Source organism: Ictalurus punctatus, chromosome 10, assembly GCF_001660625.3.
Source record: "Ictalurus punctatus breed USDA103 chromosome 10, Coco_2.0, whole genome shotgun sequence".
NCBI classification, from domain to species: domain Eukaryota; kingdom Metazoa; phylum Chordata; class Actinopteri; order Siluriformes; family Ictaluridae; genus Ictalurus; species Ictalurus punctatus.
In genome coordinates, this window is record NC_030425.2 from 24,038,351 (window position 1) to 24,062,500 (window position 24,150).

The following is a 24,150-nucleotide window of genomic DNA, read 5'->3' on the forward strand; positions in this document are numbered from 1 at the left end:
TCTGCCTAAGATTTTATGCAAATGAATTGATTAATAAATAGCTTGATTAATGGTGATAGTTTTATTGGAGACTCTTCTTTGCGCTGAGAAGTTCGAGGTAGAACCCGATCTTTCAGGAAGGGTTCCAGGGAGCTCATCTGCATGCTTACAAATAAAGCTGCAAGAAATGGTCTTTAACCATATTTTTTGGTATCAGAATGAACTGAAAAATAATTTCTCACCACTTCCGTAATCGCTTTATTCAGGTCAGGGTCATGGTGGATCTAGAGCCTATCCTAGGAACGCTGGGATGTGAGGCAGAGATACACTCTGAATGGAATACCAGTCCATCGAAAAAAATGTTGCAATGTCCCTGGATGTAACTTTGTCACTTAATTTTCTACTGAAAAGATTCAATATCCATAACTTTAACTGATAGCTCTTGAAAGATATCATGCAATGATATACATGTTAGTTACTTACATACATGCAACATTACCTTACAAAATTAATGTTACCAGTATAATAATAAATACGTAGACCATACTGTATGCTTGGAGATGAGATTCAGCCCCTATTAGCGCTCTTTTTCATTTTGCAGAATAAAGCACATTAAAGTAGAATGTACTTACTTCAAAATATAGCACTGCAGAAGCTTCATGCTCTAGCAAGGATGAACAACAGAGGTGGAAAATACTTGAGCAATTGTACTTATTTAATATTCTTAAGTATTATTATTGTGTATTTATGCTTTACATTGGTATTAGTGCAAATGAATACGTGTACTTTGACTTAATTACAGTAACACTTTATAATAACAGTACATGAATAATTATGCACTAATTCCTGAGTGAAATTTGATTTAGTTTAGTGATTTAATAAACATGTACTAACACGTTAAGGTGGTCGTTATTCACGCATGAATTCATCAGTTAAGGTTAGCTCTTCACTAGGTTGTGATTAGTACTTGCCTTAACTCATCACTAGTTCATATTTAAGTAAGTATTAATTCAGGTATTAGTGCATGATGATTCATGTACAGTTATTGTAAAATGTTACCTTAATTACATTCAAAAATAAAAAAAAAATAAAATAAACACTGTTACTCCTTACATTTTTATTTAGACCTTTAAAGTACTCATTACATATCTCTTCTCTCATCCCAACAATGACTGTACGCTATATACCAGTGGAATGAGCCCAGTTTATCATCCAATCATTTCTGATTTGCATCTAAACTAAATGTAGAAAATAAAAATATTGTAGAAAAAACATTCATCAATGTAGAAAAGAAAAAAACCCTGACAATTCTCAGTGACTAGTGTAAATGGTGGGGTCTCCTTTGCCACCCTAGATCGCATGAACTCCATCTAATTTGAAAAAGCATGCTGAGGTAAGTTTAACTGGCTATATTTAACTGAGCTAGCCTGCTTTTTCCCCCCCCATAATGCCAGGTTAGACTAGCATCATTTCCAGTAGCTAACATAATTAGATGGGCAAGCAAGCCAAATTCTAGCTGATGGTAAATACTATGCATTAGTCATGAATAGGACCAGCAGATTTGAATTTTTTTTTTTTCAGGCACAACAGTGTTTTCATCACAAAATACTTACTTGAGTAGATTTAAAAGTAGCAACTTTTTTTTTTTACTTTCACCTGAGTACTGCTTTATTTATTTATTTATTTTATTTTATTTTTTTTGCTGAATACTTCAAGTTTAATAGAGTAAGATTATGACACATCTATCATATATCTATACTTTTCAAGTTTATGTGTGTGCTGAAAATTCTGCCATCTTTAGATCTTTACATACATTTTGTTTGCATGATGCCTGTCTATAATTGAAGTGTCTCTGGTAGTAAGTTTGTGGGATTTACATTAGCGCATTAACTTGATATCCTATCACCATAATACAACATGTCAGGGTACCATTGTGTACTGAATGTCATGGAAAAGGACCGTGAGAATGTACATCGCCCTCTTGTGGACAGCTCTAGAGGCTTTCTGGAGTATTCTTCTGTATTTGAGTGAACTTTGTGAACCTTAGGGCCACCATAAACTATGCAACATACCTTGCAGCCTCAACATGACTTTCATTCCAATTAACAGGATAAAAGCACTAGGACAATATGTCTCATTAAAAATTGGTCAGGAATGTGTTTTTAGAGTTGAAAGGTACGGGCCAGACTTAATCTGCATAAGAGAAAGCCGTGTATTCACGCTGTTACCTTAAACAAAAAAAAAATTCATTAAGGAAAAATGTTGATTAGATGACATTGTTGATGTTCCTCTCCACAGATGCTTTAATGACATTCTTCTGTTCAGAGTCTGAAAGATAAAAGGCACGCAACTGGCACCAATACGCTAAAGCAATGCAGTTAACAAAATTTAATTAAAACTGATTAGAATATCTGGGCAGCATGCCTGTGATGTCGGGTTTATTTAAATTTAGGGAAATGCAAGAAACCTCAGTGTTGCTTTTTGTCTTCTTCTCCTTTTCACTAAGCGCATAATGAATAAATTTGAAGCAAACAGCGTGCTGACCTGACAGAGTGAACACAGAACGAAAGTCTTTTTCTTTACAAATGTGAAATTATCTTAGAAATCAGCATGGAACCAGGTTACTGAAAGCACCCATCGCTGCACTTTATCCAAAACCCAGGAAGAACAGTAGTCTCCAGGCAACAAGCGAGGGTTTTGATGTCCAAATGTTTGTGCTCTAAATGTCTCTTTAACTCAATTCTGTAATGCAGTGTTTGAAGATATGGATCTCTGCTGCCTTTGATGGTCGTCCTGGCACTCACAGGCATGTGGTTGGAACAATCCCACACTGCGGGCAGCCCAGCTATAAATAAAGCTGTAAATGTGTATATATATATATATATATATATATATATATATATATATATATATATATATAGAGAGAGAGAGAGAGAGAGAGAGAGAGAGAGAGAGAGAGAGAGAGAGAGAGAGAGAGAGAGAGAGAGTCTGTTTCTGCTATTGTTCCACTGAAGAAAAAGTCTGTAATGGGACGGGTCTGATGAAGATGTGCTCGGGTCTAACGGCTGTGTATGATTCAGAGCGGGGAGGTTGTGTGTATGCAGGCTTAAAGCCTCAAACCACATTAAGGAGGTATATTGCATATATTACAAATGATATACATTTACATCCTTGCCTTCATGTCAGGACCTTCAAATTTTATGGTTATAAATCTGACCTTAAAAAGACAAAAATTGGTTATGTGCAGCTGAATATATGTGAGAAGATTTAAATAAAACAAAACAAAACTCCTCATTAAAAGGATAAACAAAATATGCATATCAAATAAAATGTTGTATTTGATTGGACCTTAGTGAGGATCAAAAGCTTATGTGAGGAATAAAACACAATGAGGTTTAGCATTATCACCCCAAAGGTGATTATTTTCCAATAACACCATGTCCTGAAGTGTTTAATTCCTCTTATACAACAGAAATTCGACAAAGATGAAAATTTTACAATGATTAATGGAAGATACGTAATGCTTTTTAACCAACCGAGTTAAATTTAATGTAGTGGAACATCCACAAGACAATGTTAGAGTAGCTATATACCCGTCATTCCCTCAGCAGCCGCTCTGTGGCTGTGGGGATTTGTGTTCATTCAGCCATAAGAGCATTGGTGAGGTCAGGCGAGGAGGCCTGGGGTGCAGTCGGCATTCCAATTAATCCAAAAGGTGTTCAGCAGGGTTGAGGTCAGGGCTCTGTGCAGAACAGTCGAGTTCTTCCACATGAACTTTGGCAAACTATGCCTTCATGGAGCTCGCTTTATACACAGGGGCATTGTCACGCTGGAACAAGTTTGGGCCTCTTAGTTCCATTGAAGGGAAGTTGTAAAGCTACATCATACGAAGACAGTCCATACAATTGTGTACATCCAACTTTGTGACAACTGTTTGGAGAAGAACCAAATATGGGTGTGTGTCCACAAACCTTTTACCATATGGTGTATCAACAATTCTACATTTTGTTTTTGTTAAATAACAAGTTATTAAAACCGGTTTATTATTAATATGGATCTGTTAATGAGCTTTTATTATAGAAACAATAGCGCATTAGAAATGGTGCATTAATATAAACCTGATTTGAATTACAGCTGGAACTGCTGTCAAAGCTGCTGTTATAGGAAATGAAAACACCTTCTGACCAATCAGATTTGGGTATTCAAAAGTACTGTGGTAGAAACGATTTTAATATTGTAAAATAATAGAATTTTCAAAAAGAACCTTCCAAAGTTTTCTGTTTTTACATCAGGAAAATGAATGATATCTTCAGTACAACAGTGCATTTGATAGCAATATGTTTTTTGTTTTTTTTTACTCAAATCCGTTTTATTTTGAATACAAAATATGCATATTTCATCAAATGTTAATCAATAATTATCAAAGCTATCTCATATTGAGATAGAGTTTGAAATGAAACAACCATTAAAGGAGCAGTTTGTAATTTTTAGTGCTATCTGCTGCCTGCGACTAAAACTGCAATTGCAGTGAAAGGATTGACCTGCCTTCGTATTTCTCCCATCTGACCATTTGGTTTGCCTTTTAAGGAAAAGGGATAGATGAGCAGACCTGGGGGCAGAGCTAATTTCAGGGTCAGAAAAAAAAAAAGAAAAGGTCTAATAAAACACTGCCATATCCATTGCATAATAATATCACGAATCAGTATTTCTATGCAATTAGTCTAGACCTAGAAAAATGTTAAACCTAGAAAAAAATTACAAACGGCACCTTTAAATAATATTCAGACCAGATTGAATTATAACTACTTAAAAACAATAGCTCCCAGAACTTATAGCTCCCATAATATAGCATTTATAGCTCCCATAATATAAAGTTTATAGCTCCCATAGTAGAGATTTCCCACAGTAACAATGACAGTGTACATATTTTTATGTACAGTTTTTGACACTTTTTCTTTCTTACAATTTTATAGAAAATATCAGAACTTTGTAATCCATGCAGGTGTAAATGCACTTCTGAGGCATGTTAAGAGGATGCAATGGAGGAATCAATTACTCGTAATGATCTGAATCTTAAGCACAAATCAATATCAGCCTGGATAAGACACTGTTTCAGCCTTTGTGTTTGGGAGTAAACAGGGGTTGAGGTTCTCTAGAGCTCTCGGCTGTGCTTGGCTTCATGAAGGCGACCGGAGGAAAGGTAATTGCAGTAGGGAAGCTAATGGCTATTCAGGACACCGTAGCGCTGGACAATTACACAGGTGGTCTTCACTGTTATTTAGGCTCTCAGAGGCAGCTCAGTGATGAAGACGCCCTCGTCTCTTAATCTCCCCCCAGCTCCAGTCATATAATGGGTCAGAAAATGTAGCAGAACAAAGGTTTTTATCGAAAAGGCCATTGTCGGAGACAGCGCTAACAGTGAAATTCACATTTAACACAGCTGGCTCTTAATGGGGCCCAAAGAATATGACAGGCGGTGTGTACTTTTTTCCAAAAATGCTTCTTTTGACAGTGTATTTTGGGATAAAAAGTGTGCAATTTGGAAGCGTGCTAAAAAAAAAAAAAAAAAAAAAAAAAAGAAGAGCTTACAGGCTGGAAGCAGTGCTTACAATTCATCTGGGCCAGTATTTTAGTTCCACAAAACTTGCGTGAAAGTGCAACTGAGCCACAGGCCTCTCTCATAATCACACAACTTGGCTTAATTAAGATATTCAATTTGCCTGAAGCCGAACCAAAAAATTCTGAAAATGAAAAATACACATCTGATGAAACATGGAGGTCTTCAAATGAATCACACAAAGAGAACCGCACCCTAACCTAACCACATTACCTCCACTGGCCTCCATTATAACCTTGTTGAGTCCAATTGTGCAGAGCTGCACCATTATACACAAGAGAAAATGTGACCTCTGCTTTTCAGAAGAGCTTCCCTTCGACCGTTTCAGTAACAAAACCCAGATTTCATCATGCAACTTTATTGCAGCAAGAAGACCGCCGGTCTGAGGAATTAAAATGAAACACTGCCTCTGCCTTAAGCGAGCCTTTTGTTTGCAGTCTTTGGTCTGAAAGTTATTAAGTGTGACTGAGCGATCGAGATCAATTTATTCCTCTTCCATTCGTTCAAAAGTACACACAGGACAGTCACACAAAATGGTCAGTGGTGAATGAGGAGAGCACAAGGACAGGAATTCGCTTTTCCTCTCAGCCCGTCAGGCCCCACACACCGCATTCAAACCTCAAGAGTGAAACAAACGATCGCGCCGACCTTCACATTAAACTGCACGAAGGAATCCTTTTTTTTTTAATAGCCACATTGCATTCTTACAAACTAGTAGCAATCGTCTGCTTATGGTTTGAATTCTATGATTGCCTTGGGGGTGGAGAAGGCAATTTCATGTCTGTTTGCTTCAGATCTATAGAAGTTTCATACAAGCAGGAAAAAAAAACAAACATTGAAGCCTTTTCAACAGCACAATGAAGTGCCTGAACTAGATAATTTGGTCTGTTCACTTAAAAGAGAGCAAGACAGATTCCTCTATCCCAAACTCCATGCAACAATTTAAAATAAAAAGTAAAAGACCTTGCTGTTATTTATTTCCTCGTTTCTCATCATATTTAGTGATAAAAGCCAACAAACTGGAAGCAGTCAAGCTGTCACTGGGGTACAACTGGGGAAGGGTCCAGTCCAGATGAGGACCCATGACAGACACTGACATGTGGAATAGACCTATTTGATCGAAATTTGTTGTTCAAAAACAGGCCTGGGGTGTAATGGATGGTGAGTCTGACTAGAAGACATGATTTGCAACAACTCTGATAGTCACTTAAAAATCAGATTAAAAATCCATATCAACAGTTTAAAAAAAAGAAAAGAAAAAACAAACACACTTAGCATTAACCCGCTATTAGTTTCATCACGCAATCCTTCATAACTGTGTAAATTTTAAATGATAGCATGTTGGATAAATACAGGGCAGAAAAAACACTGAATGCTGAAATAATACTGAATACTGTAAATAATAATCCAATAACAAAAACCCTTAGGTAATACTGATAAGGATGTCATTTCCAAAGTGAGTGCTGTGGATCAGGAATTCATTCCACATTCCTATACTTGGTAAAGAGATTGTAGAGGACGCGTAATGTAGACTTTAGGTCACAGTTGACAATGTCTGTGAAGACAGAAAATAACAGATGTAGACAGGTTAATGTTATGCTTCAACAGAATGCTGTGAGTTCAATCGATCGTTCGAGCAGAGAGCCATTGTTTGACACTTAACTCTCAATTGCCTCACTTTTAAGTCATGGCAAAGTGTTTGGAATAAAAGTATTTGCTAACCTAGTGAGTACATTTAAATATAACTCCTAGGCTCTGATTTAATAAGATAGTAAATAAAGAAACTCATTTGAATGTGTAACCTGTTATTGAGCAAACAGAGCTAGGGGACGTGTTCTGGGGAATTTACAAAACAGAGAAACCTTTATTTGTCAGATATACATTACGACACAGTGATATTCTCTTGTTAGAAAGCTGGGGTCAGAGCACAGGGGCAGCCATGAGACGGTGCCCCTGGAGCAGATAGGGTTAAAAGCCTTGCTCAAGGCCCCAACAGTGGCAGCTTGGTAGTGTAGGGGGTTCAACTCCTGACCTGATCAGTAACCCAGAGCCTTAAACATTGGGCCACTGCTGCCCAAAAAAGCCCACTATTGCCCAAAACACATGCCACTACTGCCCAAAACACATGCTACTACTGCCCAAAACAGGCCACTACTGCCCAAAACAACCTACTACCGCCCAAAACAGCCCACTACTGCACAAAACACATGCCACTACTGCACAAAACAGCCCACTACTGCCCAAAACAGGCCACTACTGTCCAAAACACATGCCACTACTGCCCAAAACACATGCCACTACTGCACAAAACAGCCCACTACTGCTCAAAACAGCCCACTACTGCCCAAAACAAGCCACTACTGCCCAAAACAACCTACTACCGCCCAAAATCAGCCCACTACTGCCCAAAACACATGCCACTACTGCCCAAAACAGCCCACTACTGCCCAAAACACATGCCACTACTGCCCAAAACAGCCCACTACTGCCCAAAACACATGCCACTACTGCCCAAAACAGCCCACTACTGCCCAAAACAGCCCACTACTGCCCAAAACACATGCCACTACTGCCCAAAACAGCCCACTACTGCCCAAAACACATGCCACTACTGCCCAAAACACATGCCACTACTGCTCAAAACAGCCCACTACTGTCCAAAACAGGCCACTACTGCTCAAAACAGCCCACTACTGCCCAAAACATGTCACTACTGCCCAAAACAGCCCACTACTGCCCTAAACACGCCACCACTGCCCAAAACAGCCCACTAGCGCCCAAAACAGGCCACTACTGCCCATAACAGCCCACTACTGCCCATAACAGCCCACTACTGCCCAAAACAGGTCACTACTGCCCATAACAGGTCACTACTGCTCAAAACATGCCACTACTGCCTAAAACAGCCCACTACTGCCCAAAACACATGCCACTACTGCCCAAAACAGCCCACTACTGCCCTAAACACGCCACAACTGCCCAAAACAGCACACTACTGCCCAAAACAGGCCACTATTGCCCAAAACATGCCACTAGTGCCACAAACAGGCCACTACTGCCCAAAACAGCCCACTACTGCCCAAAACACACCACCACTGCCTAAAACAGCCCACTTCTGCCCAAAAACATGCCACTATTGCCCCCCCCCAAAAAAAAAACAACAAAAAAAGGCCCACTACTGCCCAAATCAGCCTACTGCTGCCCAAAACAATATGTAAATGAGTTTTTTTACTCAATGTTCTCAAAAGCCATGGTGAATTAGGATCTCAAACAGATTAAATGTGGTAAGGTGCATTGAAAATACAGTTCAAAATACAATATAAAATTAAATGAAAATCGTGTAGCTACAAATCTGTTCTTGATGTATATACATTAAAAGAAAATGCTAGTCGCATACGTAACTGTAGATTTCTGAACCCTGGGGTGGCGAATAATGTTTAAATAATCAAATGAGAGGATATGCACGCATGCAAAGAAATACCAACAGGCTCACATAGTGACAACAAATACCACTATCATACAACAATCAACAAGACCAAGAACGTTCTTGCCAATACCATCGCAGCTTCCTCCAAGGAATTCTGGCGATTATACAGAGTTCATAAAATCACAGTTACATACTGTCTGTAAATAGTGTTTTATTTGACACATTTGAACCACCAGATGTGGTGTATAACCCCTGGATAAATTCTACCAACAATCTCATGAACAAGAGAACTCATCTTAGGAACATCCTAGGACTGCCCTGACAATGTGTACCTTGTAAAACTGAACAATGTGCCAAATCTGGTGACACCCAGGTAGCAGCAGTACAGACCTACTGGAGGAGTATACCTATAAATAAGGCCCATTTAGAGGAGATGCTTCTTGTACAGTGGCAGGTTCCTGTAGGGGCTACATGTCCACCACCCAGTGGGGTGTCTTAGACATTAAAAAGTTGGTGTGAGGACAGCATGGCTGTCTAAAAGACATCACAAGGCATGCACAGGACAAGTCAACTTCAAGGAGGCTTTAAGAAACACCAGCACAAAGAGGGAAGTGCCATGGGAGGCTCATAGAAGACCATGGCAAATGGCAGTACCTCACCCCTGTTCTAATGTTAGTAATAAGCCTGAGGGACCCAGAGAGATATGTCATCCATGGTGTTGTGGTGAGCTCCAATGTCTGCTGCATACACCTTCAGGGAAGATGGAACCTAGGAAGTGGAAACTACTGATAAAGTAAACACCATTTGCAGAACAATTTCCACTTAAGGAAATATAGGCCTATGTGTTAGGGATGCTTGCATTCAGAAGTGTTTCCTGGATTGCTACATCTCAGGCCTCAGCAATTCATTCAGAGGGGCCAAACCCACAGATCATCCATCTGGGACAACAGATCTGCTTGAGGAGGAAACAGACCGGATATTCTTGCAACAAGTAAAAGCAGCAGTGGAAACCAAGGTCCTGACAACCATCTTGAGGCCAGAAGTAGGACTTTGTAGCCTAGTTGCTGAATCCTCCGTAGAGTAAGCAGGTCTTTGCACTGTGGAATGGGAAGCCCTGTGGTCGAAGGTAAAAGTGCAATAAAGTGCATTTGATCTTGTGGGTTGAGGTGCACCATCCAACCCTATTCAAGCCATGGTGATCTTCAGGGTGGATGCCACAACTTCGTTTCAGCCTTCCATAGGTGCACACAAGCTGGCAGGGAAAGAACCAGAGTCCTTCCCCAGATGCTGCAGAGACTAGAGGCATTGAAACTGATGACTTTGCCTTTTAGGTCATCATCAGCCTGAAGGAACGTTCCAGATACAGCTGTAGACTTAGCTTCCTCACACGAAAATGGCCAGTGAGTTATAAGGAGCACTATGCTGAAGAATGCAAGCCTCTGAGTTACATGGTCTCAGCTGTTGGATCATTGATTTCAGCTGAACCATATCTGCTGCCATGATAGTCATTTGTTTAGAGAGCAACTCAGACTGCTTTCTGGGCTTCACTGCTTATCAGTTGTCACCGGGCCTGGGCGTTTAAAACCAACAGCCTGTTTAGACTGAGGTGTTTGGGCCAGATTCAGCTCTGAGCCAAGATTCGAAACTGCCAGCCAAGCATGTTGTGTCTGCACTGACATCATTACGCTGTCAACACAGGAGCTGTCTGAATGGATGACTGAATCAGACACAGCTTCCTTAAGATGGTCAATACTAAAACAGTGAGTGAATAGCTGATGCCTATCATGGTTTTCCAAGAGATTAAGACATTGTTTGTATAAGCATCCTGTAGCATGGTTAACTGTGGATGTCTACTCGGTACAATGTGGACTCTGGGGGCAATCCAACCCACATTTGTATGTAGGGAATACCCATGCCCAAACAAAAAGCTGTGAATTAGCAAGAATTAGCAGTCAGCTAAGAATAGCAGACTCAGCACGCAACAGAGTGTGGTATGTAGTGGGAGTACAAACTCTAACTCTGACGCTTAGCCACAAGCCCCGTAAGCCAGAGAGCAGAACCCACAAGAATGTGAAACAATCGAAAAGAGGAAAAACAGTAGGAGGATCAGCTGGCAGGGAAAAAAAAGAAAGAGTTGTGTTGTACCGCTCACTCAGTAAGGAATCGCTCAACTCACACGAGACCACAAGGTAAACAAGCCATGACAATGCTTGTATGTGACCACACAGTTGTTCTATTGCTTATGTAGCTGGCTATTGCTGTGCAATAAGAATGTAAGCAACTTAAACACAGAGGGAGATCCATCTCAATGGAATTATGCAGTAAATGATATCTACAAAACCCAGACAATGTTACCAACACAGCAGAGAGAAGGGTTCACCTCACTGGTACCCATAGAGGTCGAGAAGAAGAAGATTGCCTTTATTTTCACATACACATTACAACAGAATGGAATTATTTTTTCGACATATCCCAGCTTGTTAGGAAGCTGGGGTCAGAGTGCAGGATCAGTCATGATACGGCACCCCTAGAGCAGATATGGTTACTGGCCTTGCTCAAGGGCCCAACAGTGGCAGTTTGGAGGTGCTTGGGCTTGAACCTCCAACCTTCTGCTCATTAACCCATCTGATAAACAAAAAAATTCCCAAAGAGTGTTAAGTACAGACCAGTAGAACACAAAAGGAATGAAAACCAACCCAAATCTAGCAATCGTAATGCTCATAATGAGAATGAGAATGCTTTCCTCCTAGCTTTGGATGACAGTACACATGTAGCTCTGACAATAGTCCCAAGCTGCATAAGCTTGCACATGTAGTCAGACTTGTGTTCAGGAAAGAAGGTAACATGGAATAATTGTTGTATGACAGCAGTATTTGCTGTGAATAATGCATTGTACATCCCTATTTGGCCTTGTTGTGCATACTTGCACAAGGGTGTTATACAGATAAAAGCGATGAAACAAAAACCTTTTCTCTGGACTTTTTGAATGCTGTTGTTATAGGTGCGTATTTGTGGCAAATATCTAATATGAAACTAGCTTTACTGCATTAACATGAAAACATAATAATAACTTTGTGAAAATGAGATAATTTCAAGAAACGTTAATAAAAATTTTCAATTTGTCTTCAAATGGTGCATGCAAACATGCACAGAATTTAATACCTGCCCTTCCATCATATTATTTCACACACAATCAAGTTTTTACATATACAGTTGAGGTAAGAAGTTTACATACACCTTGCAGAATCTGTAAAATGTTAATAATATTTTTAAAGAAGACACTCATCGTCCTGTTCAAAGGTTTACACCCCCCTGGCTCTTAATGTAGTGTGTTGCCTTCTTGACGATCAGTGAATGTTTGCACCTTTTGTAATAGCTGTGTACGAGTCCCTCATCATATAGACGCTGCTGGAAAGGGATCAAATATGCAGAAGATGCTGAAAAGCAACGAATGTGCAGGACCTGGTGGATTTTTCTGAAGAACAGTGGGCAGTTTAACTGCTCAGGACAAACAAGGGACTCATGAACAACTATCACAAAGCATAAAAACAGTCGTTGAGCATCCATGTAACGACACACAGAAGCAAGCATATGTAAACTTTTGAACTGAGTCATTTGTGTCACTTATTATTGTGTCTTGTGGGCTATATGTAAACATCTGCTATGTGAAATAGCTTATTCAGGGCAGTACTAAATAAAAAACTATTTTCATGATCCCTCTTATTAAAAAAAGAAAGAACATTTTGCAGATTCTGCAAGGCGTGTGTAAACTTATGACCTCATCTGCATTACATATACACATAAATCTTTAGTAAATCAGAGCCTTAGTGTCTTAATATCCTGTATCAAGCCATAGTTGCTTATAAATGCTTATTGGTGAAGTCCAAATAACTGCAGCCAACGCAGTGATTAGCTTCCCAGTCATTAGAAAGGAGCCAGGTTCCAGAATGTCATAACAGTGAAACGATACAAATGGTAATAATAATTACTACCATAAACTGTGGTCGAGTGTCATCAGGCAACTCGGCTTAACAAAGTCACAGTATTCGGATATGTGTTTTGCTTGACAACGTTATGACAGATAGTGGTAAGTAGAGGTATAGAATAGTGGTAAGAAAACATTGACACCAACCCTCTGGCCGTGGTTTTGGCTTCTCCAAACCGCCATCTTGCATCAGCTCAAAGGAAAATGAAACGTTGTGCACCTAGAATACAAAATTACAAACCTTCAGTATCTAATCTAGTCGAATCTCATCTATCTACATCTAGTCATCAGCTTTTTCCTGAGGATGTATGTCCTTGGATTCATACATAGACTATTGAATATGATACATTTTAAGTGATAGAGTGTCAAAGGTCCAAAGATTTTTAGTTCACTGTGAAATTTACTACCTAAAAAACTTAAATTAATGTTTACTTCACATGAATACGGGTAAATTCATTTGATATAAGGATGTATTATCTAAGTAATTTCTTTCATCTTTTTGAGGAAAAAAAAAAAGCTATTTATTTGGTGTTTGTAATTGAATTCCATATTGCATTCAAATAAAAATATGTAGGATCCTATCACACAGTTTATTTCCACTCGGAAAGCAGCACCAATTACGCTCTCTTGCCCTCTTGGCCATGAATAGCTGTGGCATCGTAATGACTCTCCCGGTGATACGGTGAATGCTGTTCTATTGCGCCACTCAGGAGCCAAAACAGTGTTAGTTTGTAGTAAATGATAAAACAAAAAATACTTCTTAATAGATAAGGTTTATACCCTACTGGAATAGACAGTTATATAGTTTAACATCTAATGCACTTTAACAAGCCTTTTCGCATCAGTAATGCAATTGATTGAAAAGCCCGGCATCCTCCATGGTTTTTAAATGAAACAGAAAACCGTATCTCTGTTTTCTAATATATCTACAATAAACAGAATTCTAAAACAATCCAAACATAAGGAGAAATACTTTTAAATGGGCACACAGATGCTTGCACTTTAGGCACAGTGCATGATCAGACAGATTGGTGTAATAAACAGAATTCAGAGCAGTACCTTATGGTCAAAATTGTCTGGGGTGAGAAAGAAGTTGTAGAGGGGAACAAAATATCCTTCAAGGAGCCCCATCAGCAAAACCAAGTATACACCATCAGCAAACTGACGATTATAGAGAAAATGATGAATATATATATAAAGAATTATATATTCTCTGACACTGGATGCTAGGCGTTTGGTCAGATGTTACCTGTGTGTCCAGCTCAGACACCTCCAGATTCAACTTGTTTAAGTGCTTGTTCACAAATGTCAAGAGAGTCTGCAAGACAGGCCAGATGGTTTAAAACGGCCTTCAGATACGACATCTGTTAATGAATTCAAATGAATTAAGCGCACTTACTTTTTTAACCACGTTCAGCTTGTCTGGTGCATGATCGAACAAGGTGTCGAATGCGTCACGCTCTGTGTGTGAAAGTGCAACAAACGCTCTGTGTTTTATTCTTCTTTGGTGTTAACAGACATTTAAATATTTGATTTGCATTGGTATTAATGGGCCGTACTCAGAGTTCAGTAAGTGCTGAGAAATGGCGCATATCGGTATTCAGATATATCTATATATATCACATGGCTGCATATATATTACGTACATATATATCACATGGCTGCATTCAGTTGTACACACAATTGAAAATAATAGCTTAAATAATAGGCTGTGCTGGATCAAGTGCTTTTTTATAAGCTGCCAAATAACGGGGGGTGTAAGCCATACTGTTAAATTAAACCAAATTCGTCCTGGGAGGCGTGAAGTACATACAGAAAATCGATTTAAGCGGATGTGTAACCTGAGTCTGAATACATTCCCTGCGTTAAATATTTATCTAACTTCGGGACTTAAATAGTCGACTCTGAATACAGCCCAACGAGATGTTCCTGTTAATCATGTGTGATACAGACCATGCCTTCCAGAAAGTGCCCTGAAAGAAAACAAAGAAACATTTCAGTTTAAAGGGAGATGATCGAACAGTGACAGATTAAGATGAAAACATTCAGGGAAATTTAAGGACCTTATTATATGGCAGAATATAATTTGAAAGTAAGGGAGCGCCAAAAAAGGCACAAAAAAAAGGTTAACCAAGTAAAGGGACAATCAAACAAAGCTAGTTTTGAGGATTCTGGCCTGGTGGACATCTGCCTACCAGAGCCTCGTCTTCACGCTCAAATCTGCCCGGGCAGAGGCATGCCACGGCAGCTGCTGCCCACATGCCAGGCAGCAGCCAAAAGCCCTAAGCCTGCCCCTATCTGGGCAGTTGATTTGTGCCCACTGGAGCGCTATTAATCACAGCTCGGCAGCAGTGGAGAGCTGGCAGGAGCAGAGCGCTGGTGCTCTGGCCCATCTCGCCACAAAGCTGCTCATCAGCAAGGAGATCCAGCTCCACACCACCCCTGCTCCTTCCCCAGGGTCTGGCATGTCACTGCGTGTTTCTCACTTTTCAACTCTGTAGACACTTTCAGGTTCCAACAATCAGACAAGCTGATTTCCCACCATTTCCAAAAAATTAGCAATAAATATTAATTTGAGGGATATATTGCTACGTTCAGCCGTTTGTCACTCGTTTCTCAATCTTTCGCTACCCATCATTTTTTTTCCCCCTGAAGAATCTAATTTGTCTTTCTGGAAGATATCAGCAGATCCTGTTTCACTTGCACAGCTGTGGCCGGTTACTGAGAGGAAAAAAATATATAACAGTAATGACATACTCCGTGTTGCCAGTAATTTCCTCTAGGACCTGCTGAGACTGAAGGATGCCCTCACGTTTCTGGGAAAAGACAAAACGTGAGTAAATAATGAGAAAATCAATGAAAATAGATTCCCATTAGCATCTTTAATATGCCAAGATGCTGCAAAACTTTTCTCAAGTCATTTAAGAAATCATATAAGAAAAGCCAAACGAGTACCTGAACCACAACTACTTGTATAGACACATGGTCTGGGAGTCGGATTGGAGCACGGAAGTGCTGAGACAGAGCCACCAGCAAGTGAAGTATGGCGACTATGCTCTTGGCATGTATTGCTGAGAAACACAGTAAACATGGTGGCAATGTTATATTATAAAGGCTTAAAATGGCAGTTTGTACACATAATGTTGGTCTTCCAATATTAAACCAGACAAAAACCTGAGTAGACATGACATGCTGCAACTCATTAATCCAAAACATGAATCTATTTACAGTCAATGTTCCATTTGATGTTCCTGGAGGACACTTTGAGGGTGTCATTGATCTTTTCCAGGACAGTCTGAAGCTTCTGCTTCTGGGCAATTTCGGACTGTGTAACCTCAGCGACATTAAGCTTCTCTCCTTCCAGCTTCTCTAAACAAACAATAACAAAACAACAGGCTTCCTTTCACATCTCAAAGAGCGGTGAAAATAAGAGGGTTGTTTTTTTTTTTGTTTTTTTTTTTTGGAGTGCTGCCCCAAAGAAGGATTTTTACCAAAGAGCTTCTGAAGAACCTGTCCATCATAAAGGTCCTCGGCTAGATCCTTGACGATGATCCGTTCTCCTACTAAAACATCATTGATCCAGTCGATGAGCACCTGCATCAGAGATCACGTGTGTGTGTTAGCTTCACAGCCATTCAATCCATGTGGTTAATTCGCAGGGATGACATAATTCACTTTTTTTTTCGAAAAAAATTCCCGTAATACCACAGAAAATTGCCGACGATTACATGAATTTATCTATTAAAGACTTGTTTATCACATTCTTGACGTTAATAAGACAAGAAATGTTTGTCAGCTTACAAATAAACGGGAAAGTGCAAAAAACTTTCCCGTGTTTGAAAACCTAAGGTCACAGCTGTAGCTCACACTTGAGACTAAAAATAAACCTCTCATGCTCTCCATGGCACAATCTTGATGGTTCGCCCTTTCACCAGGAGATCACAAGTTTGAATCCCGATTGGCGATGCTGCAGCCATCTGTGGCCGGGAGTCTAGAGAGCAAAATTGGCCGTGCTCTTTGGGTGGGAGGGATCTTATACTCTCTCTTCGCTGTCAGTCAGAAAGACACTAGACAATCGTGTGTGTGAGAGAGAGCTCATGTATGCAGAAGAGGGTTGGTAGCACTTTCATGAGTGTTTCACGAGTTATGCCATGCTGTGATGCAGCAGTTTGAAAACACATTTTTGGCTTGCTTCACGCGGCTGCTGTTATAGAAGACAAATCAACACCTTCTGACCAATCAGAATCGAGAATTCAAAAGTGCTCTGGTATAAGTTGTAATAAGTTCCTATCACACAGCAAAACCCCCAGTGTTGAATTAACACCTACATGTATTATATATGTCCAATTGGACACAAATGAACTCTGAAAGAGTTAAATCAACACTAGGTGTGAAATCAACACTGGAGATTTCGCTGTTAGCTGTTACAACAACAAAGCCAACACACCTTCATGAGCTCCTGGAGTTTAGGGTCATTTCTGGAGTTGGGATCGACCATCGTGCGGACTTCGTTCTCCTCTTTAAAAACAAAGGATGCACACCGTACTTTTTAGACAGTTTATGGTCATTTGGAGCATTCAAACCAATCTGGCAACCCATCCTTTATTTATTAAGCAGTGTCTTTCAGACAGCTCTCTCTGTAGTATTCGAAATTGAGTAAACTTGCATAATTAAACCTGTTCATTTAGCCACAAGATGTACTGGTATTGCAAGAGAAAATAGAGAGAAACTGAGATTTTTCACTCTGACACTGTAAAAGGTTACCCAGCATGGTGTCCTCAGGATCCAGCTCAAACGGCGTGGGACTCAGGGGCAGGTTGATTGCATTCATGCCCTCTTCTTGGAGCTCAGAAACTGTAAAGAGCATCAATAAATGGTAAGACATTGTCCTTTGGGATCGACTACACTCCTAATATTATTACAACACCCAACATTACATTAAACCACACGCATCTTTGGGTTTTCATTGACCATTTTGGGATTCTGCTTTCATCAGCTTTCAACAGATGGTTACATCATGCTGTTTCTGCATGTTTCATTATAATAAGGGCAGCTAATAGAGAGGAGCAGACACACCATCTCGCAGCAGTATGCTCTGTACTAGGCTGTGCCTCTCATCATTAGTGGTCAGTGATGTGGTATTGGTTTTAGCAGAGGGAGGCTGCTCAGAGTGCCACATCTAATGCTATGCATTCAGGCCTGAACACGTCTGGGTTAACAAAAGAGCTACGATTCAGCCTTGCGATCGATGCACATCTTTCCATAATCGGTATCACCGGCAACCAAACACAATGCAGAAGCACTTTAAGGCTTTTTTATCATTCAAATTGATGTCAAGCCTTGTGAATGCTGCATGTGGTCTAACTGTAAACAGTGCAATTTGATCTAAATATGAATATGGAGTTTACAAAATGGGGCGATATGGACTTTTTTTTTTAAAATTACAATACACACATATTTTAGCAAAATACCTCAAAAATGAGTGCATGAAAATAATTCAAAAGGGTGTCCCAAAAGTCTCCATACATAGGGGAAATCAACACGTTTTAGCTAAATGTTTTCCAAAATGTTTAATATACATATACATGTGCTTTTGTTTTTCAGATTGCCCTTTAAAAATGCCTACGACAAAAGACCGTATTGAAATCATTCTCTTGGCTGGATCAGGAAGCTGTCGCAAGCTTGCGATGAACTTGAACTGGAAATATGGCGAGCACCTCACACATGACACTGTTGCCAAACTTATTAACGCATTCAAAAAGACTGGAGGTGTTGTGGACCGACCGAGAAGTGGACTTCCACAAACATCCACTGACAAAGGCACAACCGACGCAGTGCTGGCAAACGTAGTCCCCTACAGATGGAGACGTTTAGGACACCCTATACTTTCATTGGATGTCATGCTTATCCAATCGTTATCATTTCTGGCCCAATGTCTTTTCTGTTCTAATTGGTTGAAAGATTCTTGCTTTTGGTAGGGCTGTAAAAAAAAACAGTTCCTCCAGGATTTTGCAATTGCAGAAATGAATGCAAAATTAAGCAAACGCCATAATATTTGGACCAATTTTTCAAAATTACCGCAGATTTTCTCCAAGACGTGTCATGTGATGTCATCAGAGAATTTTTAGAGAATGAGGAGGAAAAATTTGTCCTAAGCAAATGTAATATTATGAACAGATTATTAAATTCCCAATGTCTACACTAACGATGAGCTATGTCTAAAATGAATAAAGGAATGTAGCGGGCAAGTCATGGCGCACATGATCGTTCCCTAGTCCCTCAGCAGGCTACACACTTCACAGCTGAGTTCACTTCAACGTCCAACAATCACGGACACAGCAAGGAAACAAGGACAAGTATCACGTTTTAATAAGAAACAGACAGGCCAAGAAGCAAAAAACTTTCTCACGATGCCATCGGTTCTGTATAGAGGGCTAACTTACAAATGCATGAGCGATGGGATGTAACCTGAGGTAACGATATACAAATGGAACATCGTTTACGTACCACAGCTCTCACTGTTTTATTCCTTTTAGTTCTAAGTATTACAAAATGTAATGCTATTTTGTTGTATACTTGATCTTGACCTGCATTTAGAGGTCGCTGGTTGTGATGGCCATTTTTGCATTTAGAGTAAAACAGCACAAGATGTTAAACATCTCAGTATTTCTCTTTCTGTTCAGGAAATTTGATTTCATGGTTAATTCTGTGTGTACATTTATGTATGAATTTGTTATGGTATATATAATTGTTTCTAGAAATAATTAACTAATATATTCATATGTACATTTATATGTATTTTCCTCAATTGTCCTTAGAAGTTTTTTATCACTGGCTGTAACGGCTTAATGCTTGCATCCAATCGCATTAGTTTTGGCTTTAACCACCAAACATTACTCTTTTTTGGGTGACTGTGAAAACACAAACATACTAAAGTGAATTTGCTTGTGTAGGCTGCCAAATTCTCACATACTATACACTACCGCTTACTACTAGGAGAAATAGTATGTATTCGTACAGTAGATAGTATTTTGAACTCATCTGCTTCTGCCAAGGTTTGCAAAAAAAATGAATGTTTCAGCTTCACTTAAACAAATATCCACATCAAATTTTCAGAAATCACACTGACGATCACCCAGCTTCATGGAGTCTGGCCATATTATCCAGTGCAGCCTGATTTCCACATGTCTGAATGTGACGACCGTTTCCCAATTTCTCTACATTGACTGTACACTGACCTCAGTGTAAACCAGCACATGAACAGTGTATCAGAAATCTGTGGCAGCTGATATCACACCTCCATAATGACTCATGACTCATCCGTGGTTTGTTTGCCCAATGACTGCAGCCATGTTTCTGTACATGCCTACGAGAAATTCCACCAGGAATCAAGATCCCTCGACACATCAACATCCTGTTTTTATTTGCTTCTTCCATTACGTCAAGTGTCTGAACCACCGTGCTCAGCTGCATGCCGGCAAAAAGGCAAAACACAGGCATTGATAGATTTTATTTCATATTAATGAAGACAAAACATTCTCCCTTTAAGTTGACAGAAAGTGAGCAAACCCTATGGGTTGCAAGAGCTCCAAGAGCATGTGAGATGAGGGGAGGGGGCGGAGCTTCCAGGCAGTGTCAGTCAGTTAATATTATAACATAATTATATAATATATTATATTATAATATTATTTCACCAGCGTCAATCATTCCAGATTTATATGTTGGTCCAGTTTTCCCGAGGAGCAAAAGACTGCTCTACTCTTATTAGTGTATGCAAAAGTCGCATGATATTGTGAAAGTATAATATTCTTTAGAAACTAATAAATTGCAAAAAAAAAAAAAAAAAAGCCTAAGATATAAACTGATTCTTTCCCCATCTCTTTCTACAAAAGCTTCTCTAATGTCTCTCCCACTTATTCTGTGATACATTCTGCATGTCTCAGCACTCATAACTAAATACATTTCTGCCATACAGAACCAAAGAGGCTCTCAATGGAATCAAATAAATGCAAGTAATTTGTGTTCACCTCCATGACCCAGGTTTGAGTGGTTAGGGCTCAGGTGTGGGCAGAGAACTGAAGAGCTGGAATGGCTTACTTAGAAAAAGCACTTAATATTTATTTATTTAGTAGAAGAAAGATGTAGACAGCTAATTACAAACAGACCCTTTTAGCCTGCTTATTTCCTCACGTATCATGTGGTCGATGTGGTCACAATCAGGCTTTGAAGTTAAAACACAGCCTGCAGAAGCATTTCATTCAGCAGTAATGCAGGATGTAAGTGTGGTGGTCGAGAGTCAGCACGTTCCCATATAAGGTTCAAGCCAGGCTTTCTGAAAAAAGGGTGTGTCTTCCACAGAGCGACTGAGAGTGATGTTATGAGAAACCAGTGTTAGGCTGTGATTTGCTAAGACTATGGCTATGACCATACATGTGCTGCTATTACATTATCAGATCATGATGAACATGAATTCCCAGACCTTTTATAAATGGTTTACATATTAAAATAAATTTTAAACAGCTTGTACAAAACGTACAGATTAAAACAAAATGAAATACTCATCATATCTTTTCGAATAACAATATCACGCATGTTGAATACCACGATATCGAACGAAACTGACTATACGACAGCGCTGAATTCTGATTGGTCAAGAGGTGTTGTTTAATTTTCTATAACAGCTCTGACAGTTCCTGCTGTAACTCAAATCACCGTTCTATATTAATGCATGCATTCGTTTCTATATTAATGGCACGTTAATCCTAATGATAAACAGCTTAAAATGTGCTGTTATTTAACAACAACAACAAAATATGTATTTGTTGACATGGTCAAGATTTCTGTAAGGAGATTTTGTTTAACATTTTTTGGAAGGAGTCTCTTTTAAAAAGAATTTAGACTTTGTGGTTGACAAGATGCGTTTTTAAAAATATATATTTCGAGAGAGAGAGAGAGAGAGAGAGAGAGATGGGAGGCTGGGAACAAAATGGCTGTTTATAGCTGCTGTAACGTAACAGCAATAACAGTGATAACAGTAGCTAATGTGTTTCATGGTTGTTCCACAGCATTAAACGTAAATATAAGCGGTTAAAACGTACAATGTGGCAGTTATTAATAATTGAAAAACTGTCATTGTAAAATTGCAGTGGTATAAGAGGAATAAACACTTCTGGGTGTGCCGTTATTGGAAAATGATCAACTATGGAGTGGAAACAGCAACTCTGCTTCATGTTAAGCTTTATCATATCACCCTATCCTGGATTATCTCTATTCTATTCCATTGTATTCTATTTATCGAGATCAACATGATATTGTCATATCACACACCCCTACTGTAAATACATGAATACATGTCCTGCAGGTGAAGGAAATGATCAATATTGTATTGTTTGACATGGATTGAGATTATTAATCACTCTACTATACACTTGAGGTGATACACTTATATACAAATGATTATTTTTGTTGAAACATCTTGTTTTTTTCATTAAGTAATGCCCTTCAGAAGCTATATATTATGTATTCCCCCCCCCCCCCCCCCCTTTATGTATCACGTTGCCTTCTTGAGTGAATGTTTGGACCTTTTGTAATAGGAAAGAGGTCAAATATGCAGAAGATGCTGGAAAAGCAAAGAATGTGCAGGACCTGGAGGATTTTCCTGAAGAACAGTGGGTAGTTTAACTGCTCAGGACAAACAAGGGACTCATGAACAACTATCACAAAACATAAAAACAGTCGTGGATCATCCAGGTAAAGACACACAGTATTAAGAATCGAGCGTATGTAAACTTTTGAACCGGTCCATTTGCACAGGTGTGTAGTAACGCGCTACATTTACTTCTTTGCATTTACTCGAGTAACTTTTTGAAAAAAATGTACTTTTAATAGTAGGTTTAACTGGACATACTTTACACTCTTACTCGAGTTCAGTTTTAATCACAGAAATGTACTTTTACTTCGCTACATTCGGTCGTGCTTCTCCGTCACTGTTAAATGTTAATGAATATATGTATTTTTAATAGTTCGTTTCTGTCACGTATAATGAAGTGGAGTCTCGCGATACGCTGCAGTGGTCTGAATGCGGACGCAACAATCACTCATTTTTTTAGCAGCTCAGTCCTGGAGGGGGGGAGAAGCGAGCATGTCAAGGGAGACAGGATATACACACACACACACACATACACAAACAAACACACACAAACTCTCTCTCTCTCTCTCTCTCTCTCTCTCTCTCTACACACACACACTTTCTGTTCTGTTCCACAGTCTGTTCGTTTGTTCTCTGTTGTCTTGTTTAAATGCAGATGCTGACAAGTTTGTGTTGTTAACATGTTAAGCCAGTCAATCGTTGGGGAAATGTTTGTTTTTTTGAGGCTCGTGTGTGAGATTCTGTGTTGAAAACGACAGCGTATGTGTTATTGTACTCATCACAAGACTGGGATATGCTGCTTCATCTTGAACCCAGGTTTTATATCATGGTAACAGAACAGACAGACTTTCAAAGAAAGGCGTGTCTTAGAGTTCTCCATGTAGTCCAAAATTCAGGATTTTCCCTTCATTTTAATCTGAAGTAACTAGTAACTTGCTATTAACATTTGAAACTGAAGTAACTAGTTATTAACATTTTAATCTGAAGTAACTATCCATCAATGCATCTTCTATAACGCTTATCCTTCTTCAGGGTCACGGGGAACCTGGAGCCTATCCCAGGGAGCATCAGGCACATGGCGTACACCCTGGACAGGGTGCCAGTCCATTGCAGGGCACACTCACATACACATTCACACACCCATTCGTACACTACAGACACTTTGGACATGCCAATCAGCCTACCATGCATGTCTTTGGACTGGGGGAGGAAACCGGAGAACCAGGAGGAAACCCCCACAGCACGGGGAGAACATGCAAACTCCGCAGGTGGGAATCGAACCCCCGACCCTGGAGGTGTACGGCTAACCACTAAGCCACCGTGCGCCTTTATTACTCTTTCTCAAGTCATTATTAACATTATTACTTTTACTGTTACTTGAGTACTACTTTTTATAAGTAGCCTAGCTTTACTTGTACTTGAGTCAAGTTTTTGGGTACTCTACCCTCATCTGTTGTGTCGATTCAGTTATTATTGTGTCTTGTGGATTAAAC

At 39.5% G+C, this 24,150-nt stretch overlaps 1 protein-coding gene across 3 annotated transcripts in view; it reads right to left on the bottom strand.

The window, feature by feature from the left end:
• Positions 1-1,076: 1,076 nt before the first annotated feature.
• Positions 1,077-24,150, bottom strand: part of parvab (parvin, alpha b) — a 23,918-nt gene continuing 844 nt past the window's right edge. The window contains exons 2-13 of one of the 3 annotated variants that reach the window (XM_053683263.1): positions 17,773-17,862; positions 17,456-17,526; positions 16,500-16,602; positions 16,237-16,377; positions 15,964-16,079; positions 15,766-15,824; positions 14,962-14,981; positions 14,408-14,469; positions 14,258-14,326; positions 14,068-14,169; positions 13,156-13,228; positions 1,077-2,836 (exon numbers count right to left, since the gene is read on the bottom strand). In XM_053683263.1, coding sequence (XP_053539238.1) covers positions 2,601-2,836; positions 13,156-13,228; positions 14,068-14,169; positions 14,258-14,326; positions 14,408-14,469; positions 14,962-14,981; positions 15,766-15,824; positions 15,964-16,079; positions 16,237-16,377; positions 16,500-16,602; positions 17,456-17,526; positions 17,773-17,862 — 1,142 coding nt within the window. In that variant the 3' untranslated portion in view covers positions 1,077-2,600. Of the gene's footprint in view, positions 2,837-3,293; positions 3,910-4,172; positions 7,152-13,155; positions 13,229-14,067; positions 14,170-14,257; positions 14,327-14,407; positions 14,470-14,961; positions 14,982-15,765; positions 15,825-15,963; positions 16,080-16,236; positions 16,378-16,499; positions 16,603-17,455; positions 17,527-17,772; positions 17,863-24,150 lie in introns of those variants that run through there. The other 2 variants (XM_047157965.2, XM_017478855.3) reach the window with 2 other exon arrangements.